General features: G+C 36.0%; 1 protein-coding gene across 1 annotated transcript; it reads right to left on the reverse strand.

Annotated features, from left to right (window-relative positions):
- Positions 1-4421: 4421 nt before the first annotated feature.
- LOC128508253 (C-type lectin domain family 12 member B-like) lies at positions 4422-10871 on the reverse strand. The gene is made up of 5 exons (XM_053479482.1): positions 10739-10871; positions 5054-5374; positions 4716-4855; positions 4530-4620; positions 4422-4450 (listed from the first exon to the last, which is right to left on the reverse strand). Exons 1-5 carry the CDS (start codon positions 10869-10871, stop codon positions 4422-4424), a joined length of 714 nt encoding a protein of 237 aa, XP_053335457.1.
- Between the last annotated feature and the right edge of the window lie 1659 nt (positions 10872-12530).

The raw sequence follows: 12530 nt of genomic DNA on the forward strand, positions 1-12530 counted from the left end.
ACATTTTGTCACATTACAGCCACAAACATGAATCAATTTTATTGGAATTGCACATGAAAGACCAATAAAAAGTAGTGTATACATAAGAAGTAGAAACGAAAATCATACATGATTCCAAACATTTTTTACTAAAGTGGGGTGTGCGTAATTATTCAGCCCCCTGAGTCAATACTTTGTAAAACCACCTTTTCTGCAATTACAGCTGCCAGTCTTTTAGGGTATGTCTCTATCAGCTTTGCACATCTAGAGACTGAAATCCTTGCCCATTCTTCTTTGCAAAACAGCTCCAGCTCAGTCAGATTCGATGGACAGCGTTTGTGAACAGCAGTTTTTAGATCTTGCCACTGATTTTCAATTGGATTTAGATCTGGACTTTGACTGGGCCATTCTAACACATGGATATGTTTTGTTTTAAACCATTCCATTGTTGCCCTGGCTTTATGTTTAGGGTCGTTGTCCTGCTGAAAGGTGAACCTCCGCCCCAGTCTCAAGTCTTTTGCAGACTCCAAGAGGTTTTCTTCCAAGATTGCCCTGTATTTGGCTCCATCCATCTTCCCATCAACTCTGACCAGCTTCCCTGTCCCTGCTGAAGAGAAGCACCCCCAGAGCATGATGCTGCCACCACCATATTTGACAGTGGGGATGGTGTGTTCAGAGTAATGTGCAGTGTTAGTTTTCCGCCACACGTAGCGATTTGCATTTTGGCCAAAAAGTTCCATATTGGACTTTTCTGACCAGAGCACCTTCTTCCATATGTTTGCTGTGTCCCCCACATGGCTTGTGGCAAACTGGAAATTTCTTCAGTTGTGACATGGGCAGAAAAATGTAATAAAAATTTCCCTATTTTTTCCTCGCTGATTTTAAACTGAAAAAAAAAAAAAATACTTGAAATGGAATTAATGAATAATCAGCATTTGTTTAAATCAGCTTAATTAGACTCCAGAATGCAGTTTGTAAATTTTATTATGCACGTGTCACTAATATTAATGTATCAATTGTTAATTAAGCCTAGTCCCACTTTCTACAGTGTAGTACTACAGTATTTACAAAGGGTAAAATAATATAATTATTTTATTTATATATAATATAATAAATAGCAGTCCATCTCTTTTTTCTTTTTGGTTTACTGTATTATTCACCTCTGCACCATTTATAATAATAATAATTATATATATATATATATATATATATATATATATTAAGTATATTCGTGTGTAATTTAATTTTCAAATTACGTGTTCACATGACCAAATTACTGCACCGCTCACAAACCATTAAGATGTTGTATTTGAATTAAAATGACAATCATTTCAAGATGTAATTTGGTCATGTTGTAATTTGGTCATGTTACCCATGAGGTATATATATATATATATATATATATATATACGTCCTTTGACTTTCAACTGTTTTTACTTTCAGTAAACTTAATGTGTAAATATTTGTATGAACACTAAAAGAGTCAACACCATAAGACATAAAGTAAAAATGTTTCACAATGTGTCCCTGAATGAAGGGAGGCTGAAAATCAAAAGTACCAGTCAGTATCTGGTGTGGCCACCAGCTGCTTGAAGTACTGCAGTGCATCTCCTCCTCATGGACTGCCTATTGCGGACAGTCTGAGCACTGATGGAGGGATTGTGTGTTCCTGGTGTGACTCGGGCAGTTGTTGTGGCCATCCTGTACCTGTCACGCAGGTGTGATATTTGATGTACCGGTCCTGTGCAGGTGTCTTCCACTGCGAGGATGATCAGCTGTCCTTCCTGTCTCCCTGTAGCGCCGTCTTAGGCGTCTCACAGTGCGGACATGGCGATTTATCGCCCTAGCCACATCAGCAGTCCTCATGCCTCCCTGCAGCATGCCTAATGCACGTTCACGCAGATGAGCAGGGACCCTGGGCATCTTTCTTTGGGTGTTTTTCACATTCGGTAGACAAGTCTCTTTAGTGTCCTGCGTTTTTAGAACTGTGACCTTAAATGCCTACTTTCTGTAAGCTGTTAAGGTCTTAACGACCATTCCACAGGTGCATGTTAATTAATTGGTTATGGTTAATTGAACATGCATGGAAAACATTGTTTAAACCCTTTACAATAAAGATCTGTAAAGTTATTTGGATTTGTACAACATTATTGTTGAAATACACAGTCCTGAAAAAGGGGCGTTTCTTTTTTTGCTAAGTATATATATATATAATTCTTGAAGCATCGTGTCCTGGTGTGCATGCAATAATTTGGTCATGTTCACCTATGGGGTAAACAATGGTGGCATTTTACTTCAAATCCAACATTTTACTGGTTAGTGATTGGTGTAGACATTAACACTATTTTTTTTGGGGAAAAGAGCATTTTTATCGATAAATCGAGCGTGATTAGCAGCCTTTTGATCAAAATGCTGCCTTTTGTAAAGTGAAAGTACGAGCCGTGGGTTTCCGCACGGCGATGAACAGCTTTATTTATTCATAAGATATGTTGGCATATTCACGAATCAGGACATTCGCACATTAACACTTTCAGATTATAAGGTAGCCTACTTTTATGTAATTAAATTAATTCAAGACCATTTAAACCAAGGCATTGCCGTGTCTTTTATTAATTTGTCCCTGTTAAGACATTACAAAAACTATATAAGAAACTTTTAAAGCACGAACTTGGTCATTTTATCATTATGAAAATAATATGAAGCACATATACACACGTTCATTATGAACTCTCTGTTGTAAAACAAAATAAAATTCATGTTTGCTTCAGCACTGGAAACAATATTGTTTAAGGTTAACTTTATACACAATTCATTGTTGTACTTGGTCCGGCTTTTAGATAAAGTCCTTCCATGCGCCATCTGGCGGATATTCAGTGAAGCACAACACATTTATTTTAAATTCCCAAATGTTGCCTCCCGCAAGTCGCGTCTTAATGGCGACATCTGTATGCAAATATGTGTGTGTGTGTGTGTGTATGTGTGTGTGTGTGTGTGTGTGTGGAGAGGTTAATTACAATACTAAACAAGCAAATGTAGATTTATTTATTAATGCAATTAAATGTGTCCATCATCATCATCATCATCATCAACAACAACATCATCATGACAATTAAACAGTTCATGCTTTAAAGTTTTCTTTCTCTGGCCTAATTAGTTTCAGCTTTCAGTTCATTTGTGGATTGTATAAACAAAAAGAAGAACATCTCGGGTTACTTTGCTGTAACCCTGTTCCCTGAAAAAGCTGGAACGAGATGCTGCATGAAAATGCTATGGGAACGTCTCTTTGTTGCCCGGGCCATTGTTGAGGCCCCTCCTCCGGCCACCTGACAGAAACCTATCATCTAACTTTGAGAGTTTGGAGGATTTTTATTTTTTGTTTACGGCAAATCGAGGTGTAAGCATTCGACCGCGCGTGTTACCTCTAATAACTCGCTCATCACTACAGGAACTCTGAAGTGAAAGTTCCATCTCCGGCAAAGCTAGGGAAAGTTTCCTCCACCCCTTCACAAGAAGCGTCGGGATGCGCTTGAGAATTGGACGGTAAAGGCTCATGATCCGGCGAGAGAGAGGGAGAGAAAAAGAAGATTCCTTCTCTCGCTTCCGCTCGATCTGCACGCGAAAAATGCGTCACGGCGGCGTGGTTTGATTTTAAAGAAGGCTAGCCGAGCGCGAGGGACTTTAATAAGGAGGAGATCACAATTCTCACCTGCTCCCTGAAGCTCGAGGATTGCGTGCACTTTCCCCAAACACTGAAAACAGCCTGGAGATCACCCTCAGTGAGATATCTTTTATCCGAAGGCATCTCTTTTGTCTAACTCTGCCATCTTTCTGGTTTTCACGCAGCATCGAGTGTAGCCTTTGAAAGGGAACAGCTTTTATTATAAAGCCAGAAAATCAGTGGACTGATCATATGTTAAGAAAATATCTACAAGTATTTGAAGTATCGAAACAAAAAAATATATATAATAAAAAAGGCCTTGGAGCTGTGCATCTATATGAATTATATGAGAAAATTTATATCAAATGTGTGAATTAACATGTGGTATCATGTGAATTAAGTGGGTTTACACAAATCATATCTACAAATGTTTTCACTAAACATCACACACATTTTCTAATTCCTTTGTTTAATCTAAATTTACCACTAACACCACTTAAAAACATTTTTCTTACAGATCCACTGTGATGTAGCGGAACATGTTCTGTCATTCCATCCTGTCATATTTAAATATGTCTTAATCTCACCACAGTCTTCACTGCCACCAGAATTATTCGGTTCCCACTGAGCCCAGACCCTAAAAGCCAGAGAATCAGTATTTAGTATCTTCAGTTTCAGACCTTGAAATCATCCTTCTTACCCTGTGTTCACTGAGATTTATAACAATAACATCTTCATAACTCTGAGCAATAAGAATATAACAGGAGATAATATTAACATGGCTTCACCCATCTGCTGCAGTGCACAGGAACACTGGAAACCCACACAAGACAATGTGATGAACAAAGTTAAATTTGTGTCTTTTACCCAGTGCTGTTATTCTGCCTTGTACCGTCCAGCCATTTCCACTTTGTCTTTGTGTCGTCTTTATGCAGACCAATCCAAGCCTCTTTACTGTCACCGAGCTGTTTAATGATGAACTCCTGTGAGTGAGAGAACAAAATTACTCTGGTTTTCTCCACACACACACACACACACACACACAAACACACACACACACACACACACACACGCACACCTGTTCCTCTCTGCTGTTTATGATCACCAGGTCTGCTCCTCTCTCTCTACAGTTCTGTCTGCTCTCAGTCCAGGTCTTCTTCTCAGTAGAGATGTAGTAACAACTGGAGCTGGAGAAATTCCATCCTTGTTTAATGACATCTGATCACATAATACAACATAATGAGTGTTTCCTTAATACTCATTTTTTAAAGATTTAAAGATTCAAAGATTCAAATAACTTTATTATTACAACTTTACATTTTAAATGAACATCTCTGGCTTTTTTTTTGTTTTGTTTGTTTGTTTGTTTGTTTGTTAAATAAAACATTATTTAAAGTACTTGCTTGCATTTAATACCTGACATGTAATCAGACTGACACTGTTCTCTGTTCTTCGTCAGGTTGTTATACCAGGTCTGTAACTGGTTTCTCTCTATAGTCAGGTTGTTGTTACTGGTCTGTAACTGGTTTCTCTCTATAGTCAGGTTGTTGTTACTGGTCTGTAACTGGTTTCTCTCTATAGTCAGGTTGTTGTTACGGGTCTGTAACTGGTCTCTCTCTATAGTCAGGTTGGTGAATTTGATCCACAGCAGTGTGACGGCACACAGTAGGAGAACACACAGCAGCACTGCACACACTGCGGTCACTCTGTAACACCTGCCTCCTGTGGTGTTGAATCCTAGAACAAATAAAGAAACATGTGTTTATCTAATTTAACACATAGAAGTCCTCAAAAAACAATTAAAACACACACACACACACGCAATTAAAAAAAAATTTATAGGTAATTGGTCATGAGAGAGCTGTGTGTGTATTACAGTTTAGTGACTTTTTCTTACTTAATAAAATAATAAAGCTTCTGCAGTTTTATTAAAATGTTCAGTGTTTCTGCATCAGCATGAGTTTAAAATATGTTAGAATTTGTATCACATTGTACACATGATGAGGATGAAAATGCCGATGATGAAAATGCTGATAACAATATTATTAGAATTAACAATAATACAAGATACAATTGATCTCTCACTGCATTTATTTTGTTGGTGGTTTTTTAATTTATTAATTAATTTAATAATTAAAAGAGCTGTGACCATTAATTAATATATTTACATGCAAACTTTTACTCTGAAATTAATAATAAAAAAAAAAAAAAAACATTTATAGCGCGAAAGAAGTTCCAAGGGCTGTGATGGAGATCCAGACAAAGGAAGCCAACTAGTATTACTGCAAATGTGACCAAACAAATAAATAAAATAACAAAAAATTATGTAATCAGCAACAGATTTAAGTAATCTGAGAAAAAAATACTTTAATTCCATGGGTTTGACGAAAGCATAGCATAAACCAGTCACAAATTAAACTGTTTTTATACACATATCCCATAGATTTTGAAACAAATTGCTCATAAGCAGTGACATGGCCAGGTGTGGCCTGTTCCCTTATTAATTCATGACTTATCAAGCAGATAAAAAATCCTGCGAGGATTCTGTGTGTTACAGTACATTTGCATTTGGTAGCTGTTCATGTTCTAAACATGATGTCCAAAGACATGCCTAGGCAAGTGAAGAATGGCACAACTAGGCTGATAAATAAATATCCTACTTAATAAATATACATCACAGAGTTATGAAAAACATTAAGAAAGGCAAATACAACAGTTAGAAAGAATCCTTTCACAAGCAAAGTAAAAAAACTCCCTTGAGAGGTAGGAGTGTCAAGAGACTTCACTACAAGGTGCAAACCACTGGTAACACTCACTTACATTTCTGTAACACTGGTAAAGAAACATTATTAGAATTATGAAACCAAGATTAACTTGTACAAGAATGCTAAGGAGAGAAAAAAATATGGAGTGGGAAAGTAACAGCTCTTGATCCAAGGCAAATAACATTATGTGTTAAACATGTTTGAGGCAGTGTTCTGGCCCAAGAGTGTATGGCTACCAATAAAAAAAGCAGGATGAATTCTGAAGTATGTAGGGCTTTAAACTAGGGTTGGGTAACGAAAACCGGTGCCAATACAGCACCTATATAGCCTGTATGTACCGGACCGAAACAGAACGAGAATTTTGGTGCCTCATTTCGGTGCCACTTAAATGCCCGAACTGTCGATTGAAAATTTGTTTTCTGGGGCTATGATGACACAGTTGTAATAAAAATCAGAGTCATCAACACACATGATCGTTAGTAAAAATTTAAAAACTGCATTTATGGGGTGTCATAAATGATCAGAAAAATAAATTATTTCCTTAATTGGAAAAACTTAAGAACTTCGGAAAGCTTTAATAATACAAATCCAAAACATTGTTGCAGTAATGTTACTATCCATTTTAATTTTTGTAGATTAAAAGTTTATAAGATTAGATTAAAAAATTAAAAGCACAAATCATCAGGAAATGAGAGACCATCCGAGATGCGCATGAATGCAGCAACTAATTTTACACTTACTCTGACGGCAGCAGGTGGTCTACCGCTATCTTAGCTTGCTAAATGAAACAACTTTTGTTAAAATGCCTAAAACTAAACGGTCAAAAGTGTGGCTATATTTCACAAGAAAGGATTCTGACACCGCAACGTGCAGCAAACGTTTTACAGCAGTTTTGTGCAAAGGGGGAAACACATAAAATCTAATGAAACAGTTGAGGGCACACGGGATAAAGTTAAAAGCAGAGCGAGGCACCGTGTTTGACAGCTTGTGGACAACAGCTGGTCTTATCGGTATGGATGAACCCCAGCGCCAGTCATACCTACCGTAGCAAAAAGGAGTCCGCCGATTATGATGACGACAGCAGCCTTTCCGCAAGTTAGTCGTAGACTAATGTAATGTTAATGGCAAGATGCAAATCTTGCATTCATGCTAATAAATGGTCAAACGATTTATAAAATACTCATGTAACATGGATTTTGTTTATCATTATGGCTTTCCAGCTAGTACTAGTGATACTACAACAGTGGCTCCATTTACCATTGGTAAACTTTTAATATATTGTTCAATTTTAAGCATTCAATTTTATATTCTGTAAGGCAGACAGTTAAAGTATTAAAAGCAATCATTATATTTGTAATTACATTAGTTTAGTATGGTATGAACAAAGTGTTTGTATATAAAGGTCTTTAATAATATTTGAATGGTTTAAATGGTATACAATATTACATATAATAATTTAATATTACATACATTTATTAGATTACTGTGCAATATAAATGCTCTTGGTCATATTTAGTGTGCAATAATGTCATAATGTCATATTTAATGTATTCATTTAAGGTATTCAAAAGTTTAGTGTGCAATATGGTACTTACTGTTTTAGGACTCTTTTATTTATTATTATTATTATTATTATTATTAATAATAATAATAAAAATTATTATTATTAATAATAATAATAATAAAAAATAATAATAATAATAATAATTATTATTATTATTATTTGTAGTTATTTATAAATTTTCCTTTATACTGGATGTCACAGTGAACCTCTAGAGGGCGCCTTGCGCCCAGAGACTCTTTTTGTGTCTTTTGTGTTTTCATTAGTTTTGAACTACGTTTCCCAGAATGCACCTCGGCCAGATGATGGGAGCGCTCACCTGAACCGAGGTGGCTCATTAGTTTCCGTATAAGTAGTCGTGTATTTAGTTAGTCTGTGTCTTGAATCTGTTTTGTAAAACTGCTTTTGAGTTAAGCTGATCTGTTTTGTTGGAATTCTTGTTTTCCACTGTAACTCGATTTGTTTTGTTCATGTCTTGGAATTGTGCTTGTTTATGTTTTCTCTATATCCTATTAAACATCTTTAAAGTCTTCACCTCTGCGCTTATGCCTCGTCTGCAACCACACCATAATCGTGACACTAGATAACAACTGTGAGCAACTGTAACCATGAATAAGTAGTTTCCCTCTGGGATTAATAAAGTTTTTTGAATCTTGAACCTTGTCATTGTTTTGTCACTCAATTTTGATTTGGCCAGGAATTAAATTTTAATTATATTTTCTTGGATTTTAGTACTCTAAGTATGTCAATGTCCAGTTTAAAATAAGTTTATTGTAAAATACCCAGAAAGCCTTTGTGAAGGTACCATATCAAAAAGAGCTGGGCCTGCAGGAACTTAAATTGAGGTAGGAGGCAGAGACATTTTACTTAATGTCAATAAGTAAAAATATAACTTAATAAAATATCTAAACTAACAATATACTGATATTAATAACGTTCATATTTTATATTACTATTCTTTTTTCTTAATCTAGTAGAAAACTGTAGAAAAAATTAGAGTGAGTGTGACCAAGGAGCATGACCAAAGGATGACCTGAGGACATAAAGAAAAAAGGTAAGAAACTGTAAGGCAGACAGTTTTAGTGCAATGGAAAAGTAGTATCATTTTTGGTTCAGTTTTTTTTCTGCCAGAACACAGAACATAGATGGTCAGACTTCTCATTAAGAGTTAAGATCTGACGAGATATATGCACCCAATGGGCATAAAAGGATCAAAGTGAAATTATTTACTCACTCATCTTCTATACCACTTTATCCTGTATTCAGGGTCACGGGGACCTGGAGCTTATCCCAGGAGGCTTAGGGCATAAGGCAGGGTGTCAATCCATTGCAGGGCACACACACACACTACGGGCAATTGGGGAATGCCAATAAGCCTAACCTGCATCTCTTTGGACTGTGGGTGAGAACCGGAATACCCGGAGAAAACCCACCAAGCACGTAGGGGACATGCAAACTCCATGCACACAGAAATGGGAATCGAGCCTGGCCGGGAATCAAACTCGGACTCTGGAGGTGCAAGGCGACAGTGCTAACCACTACACCACCGTGCCACCCTGAAATAATTTAATGGACTTTAATAAAAAATTAATCCTTGATTTTAATCATAAATAAGTGCAACTATTATATGGCAATAAAATCTTAAGTTATACAATATAACTACTACTATAATACATTTCCGTGCAGCACAGCCCGTTAAACCCTCCTGAAGCCCAGCTTCACTGGAGCTCTATGGGCAGCACAGAGGAGCTTTTTTCACTGCAGAAAAGTAATTGGATAAATGCACCAAAATCGTCACTTCCAGGGAAGCTCAGGACTCTGGGCTGCTGCATGATGATTGGAGGAGCTGTTTAAAGAGCGGAACCCCTTTTTTGATTGACAGCATGTCTTAAATATACATCAGCGATACAGAGATTCGAGTTCAGTCCCATGCAGATTTGCAGGTGAAGTGGTGCGACGAACTGCTGCACTCTGTATTGTTTGCTGGTGATATAAACCGTTTTTGTTTGTACAAATCATTCTTTATATAATAATAAATAAAAAAAAACAACATATTATACCATTCTTGACTTTGCTCCTTGTTTCAGCATTGTAAAGTTAGTTCATTCATATAAGTAAAGTAGCTTGTGGCTAATATGAGCTTCCCCTGTTTCAAAAGCTAGCAGCCGCCATTGAAATGAACATATATCTATTGAATATTAAATAAAAATGTAATTTAATAAAGTGGCAACGAGAAGCAACAAGGTAGTGGTTAGGTATATAAATCATGTGAAATTAGAAAAGAGGGAATTCTTCGAGGGCTTTATGGTTAAGACTTTGTGAGGGTCTCTGTCTTTCTGACCGGTGCAAAACTGTCTATTTACTTTATTACTATTTGTCTTTAATATTTTTTTTTTTTGCTTTTTCTGTATTCGAATTTGTTTGATTTTTGTTTACAACAACACTGTAAATGTTTATTCAGTGAATTGACAGGAGGCAGTGTAGGACTACTTCTGTAAACTCGTGATCAAAATTTAGCTTTTGTCTCTTGCTCTGCATTGTGAATTAAATACATCACAGCTCCACATGGCATAACAGGAGCAAAATGTTTACATTTTCTTAATGTGAAAATTGAAAAAAACAATCTTAACTTTAAGGTTAGGCTTAAAAGCAGCTGCACTTTTAGACATCCACCATTTCTACTCACTAAGAAACACGTCTCTAATTTATAAAAGCCTGAAGTACTGCATCTCTGCACATACCAGCACTTCAAGTTTTGTAAATCTAAATACTTACCAGTGTGTGGTGCTGTGTCTGGGTCTTTCTTTGTGTCACCACCTTCAGGGTCAGAGTTGTGACCTCTAACAGCATCTGCACTCTCATAGATATCTACCACTATTTCCCTTTGCTTAGCAGAACACTGGACCATCTCTAATTAAGACTCACTAAAACACTAAACTACAGTGTCTCTGTGTGAGCACGAGTAAACTGCTGCACTTCCTCCTAGTGTCACTAATTTATATGTGCTGCTGTCAATAAAGGAAGTTACTCATCAGAAGAGGAATATCATTGGCTTTTTGTGGTCAAAATGTGAACACAATCGAACTTCATTTAAACTCACACAGGCCGTTATCTTGTTAATGTCCAGCAGTTATATACTGTACATACCAAAATACTATTGTTGTGTTATAGTAATATGTACAATGCACCAATTTATTATAATTGTGTTCCATATAATACATTTATTTACAGCAATGTTAGTCAACATGTTCCTGCAGTAGATCTGGAATTATTTGTAGATTTACTTTTTCAGAAGCTTTTATGCAGCTTTATTGTAAGGTTGTAAGACAGAAGTGCCACTGCTCTAAGATCAGCGTTAACAATCGCTCACTTTCACACATCAGTATGAGAAAAAATAGCTCACAGCAATAACATATAACACACACAGGATGTACGTTGGGCATGCAGTCTCACACATGAGCATGCAAAAGGGGCAGGACATTTACTTTGTAACCATAGTTATTTTACTGTTGTGTTGTTTGTTCCTATTAATTTTAAATGAATGAGGTAAAAGCAGTCAGTCTATACCATTATAAGCTCCACACTTCTGTAGGACTTTACACTAGATTTTAGAGGCTGTAGGGATTCATGTTCTTTTGAGTATTAGGCAAAGTCAGGTATGAATATACTTTTGACCACGTAATACATGTGTAATGTCAGTTTAAAGACATACAACTTGTTTTTATTTTATGTTTGATAATATAATTTATATATTAATACATTACAGATACTGTACAAGTAATAGAAATTGCGGATATCTATCCTGGTGTAACTAGTCCATCTTTTACCTTGTTGAATAGTGAACTACATTGAGTCTTTAATGCACAATAATAATTCCTTAATACATCTTGTAGAATTAATCCAATAATTTATTTACAAGTTATACACATTACAATAATATACATTTTTGTTTTAATAAATATTCAATATTTAATTTTAGTAAGAGTCCGTGTTGGTGATGTCACAGGTTGCTCCAAATGCAAAAATTTTTGTAAAGTTCCGAAGTTCCCAGCACAGTGAGCAGAGAGTAGGGAAGAAAGGACACTTTAAAATACACTGTGGAAGGAATGCAAGGTACGTTTGTTAATTTCATAGCCTGTAGACTGGTAGGTCCTCCTAAAAGGATAGACCGGAAATATCCGCTACTTCCAGTGTCATCATACAAGTTGTGGCTACTGCACAAAAACCCAAACATATAACATGACTTCTCCTGCTTGTTCTTCATGTGATTATTCACGATTAATGGTATATGAAAATTTTATGGTGAACAACTGAGAAATTTGAGGACAAATTTCTTGACAGATAATTAGAGAAGAATTACATATATAATCACATTAATTCTTTTAAAAATCTGACCATATTATGATCAAACATTGTATGAAGTAGTGGAAGTGTTTACATTTACATTAGTTTACTATTTCCAAGAGCACATGTAACCATGTGGTGGGTCAATAATAATAATATTAATAATAATAATAAAAGAACAAGTATAAAAAGGAGCCTGTTCCTGGATTGCAGTTGTACATAT

This window comes from Clarias gariepinus, chromosome 20 (assembly GCF_024256425.1).
Source record: "Clarias gariepinus isolate MV-2021 ecotype Netherlands chromosome 20, CGAR_prim_01v2, whole genome shotgun sequence".
Classification (NCBI taxonomy): domain Eukaryota; kingdom Metazoa; phylum Chordata; class Actinopteri; order Siluriformes; family Clariidae; genus Clarias; species Clarias gariepinus.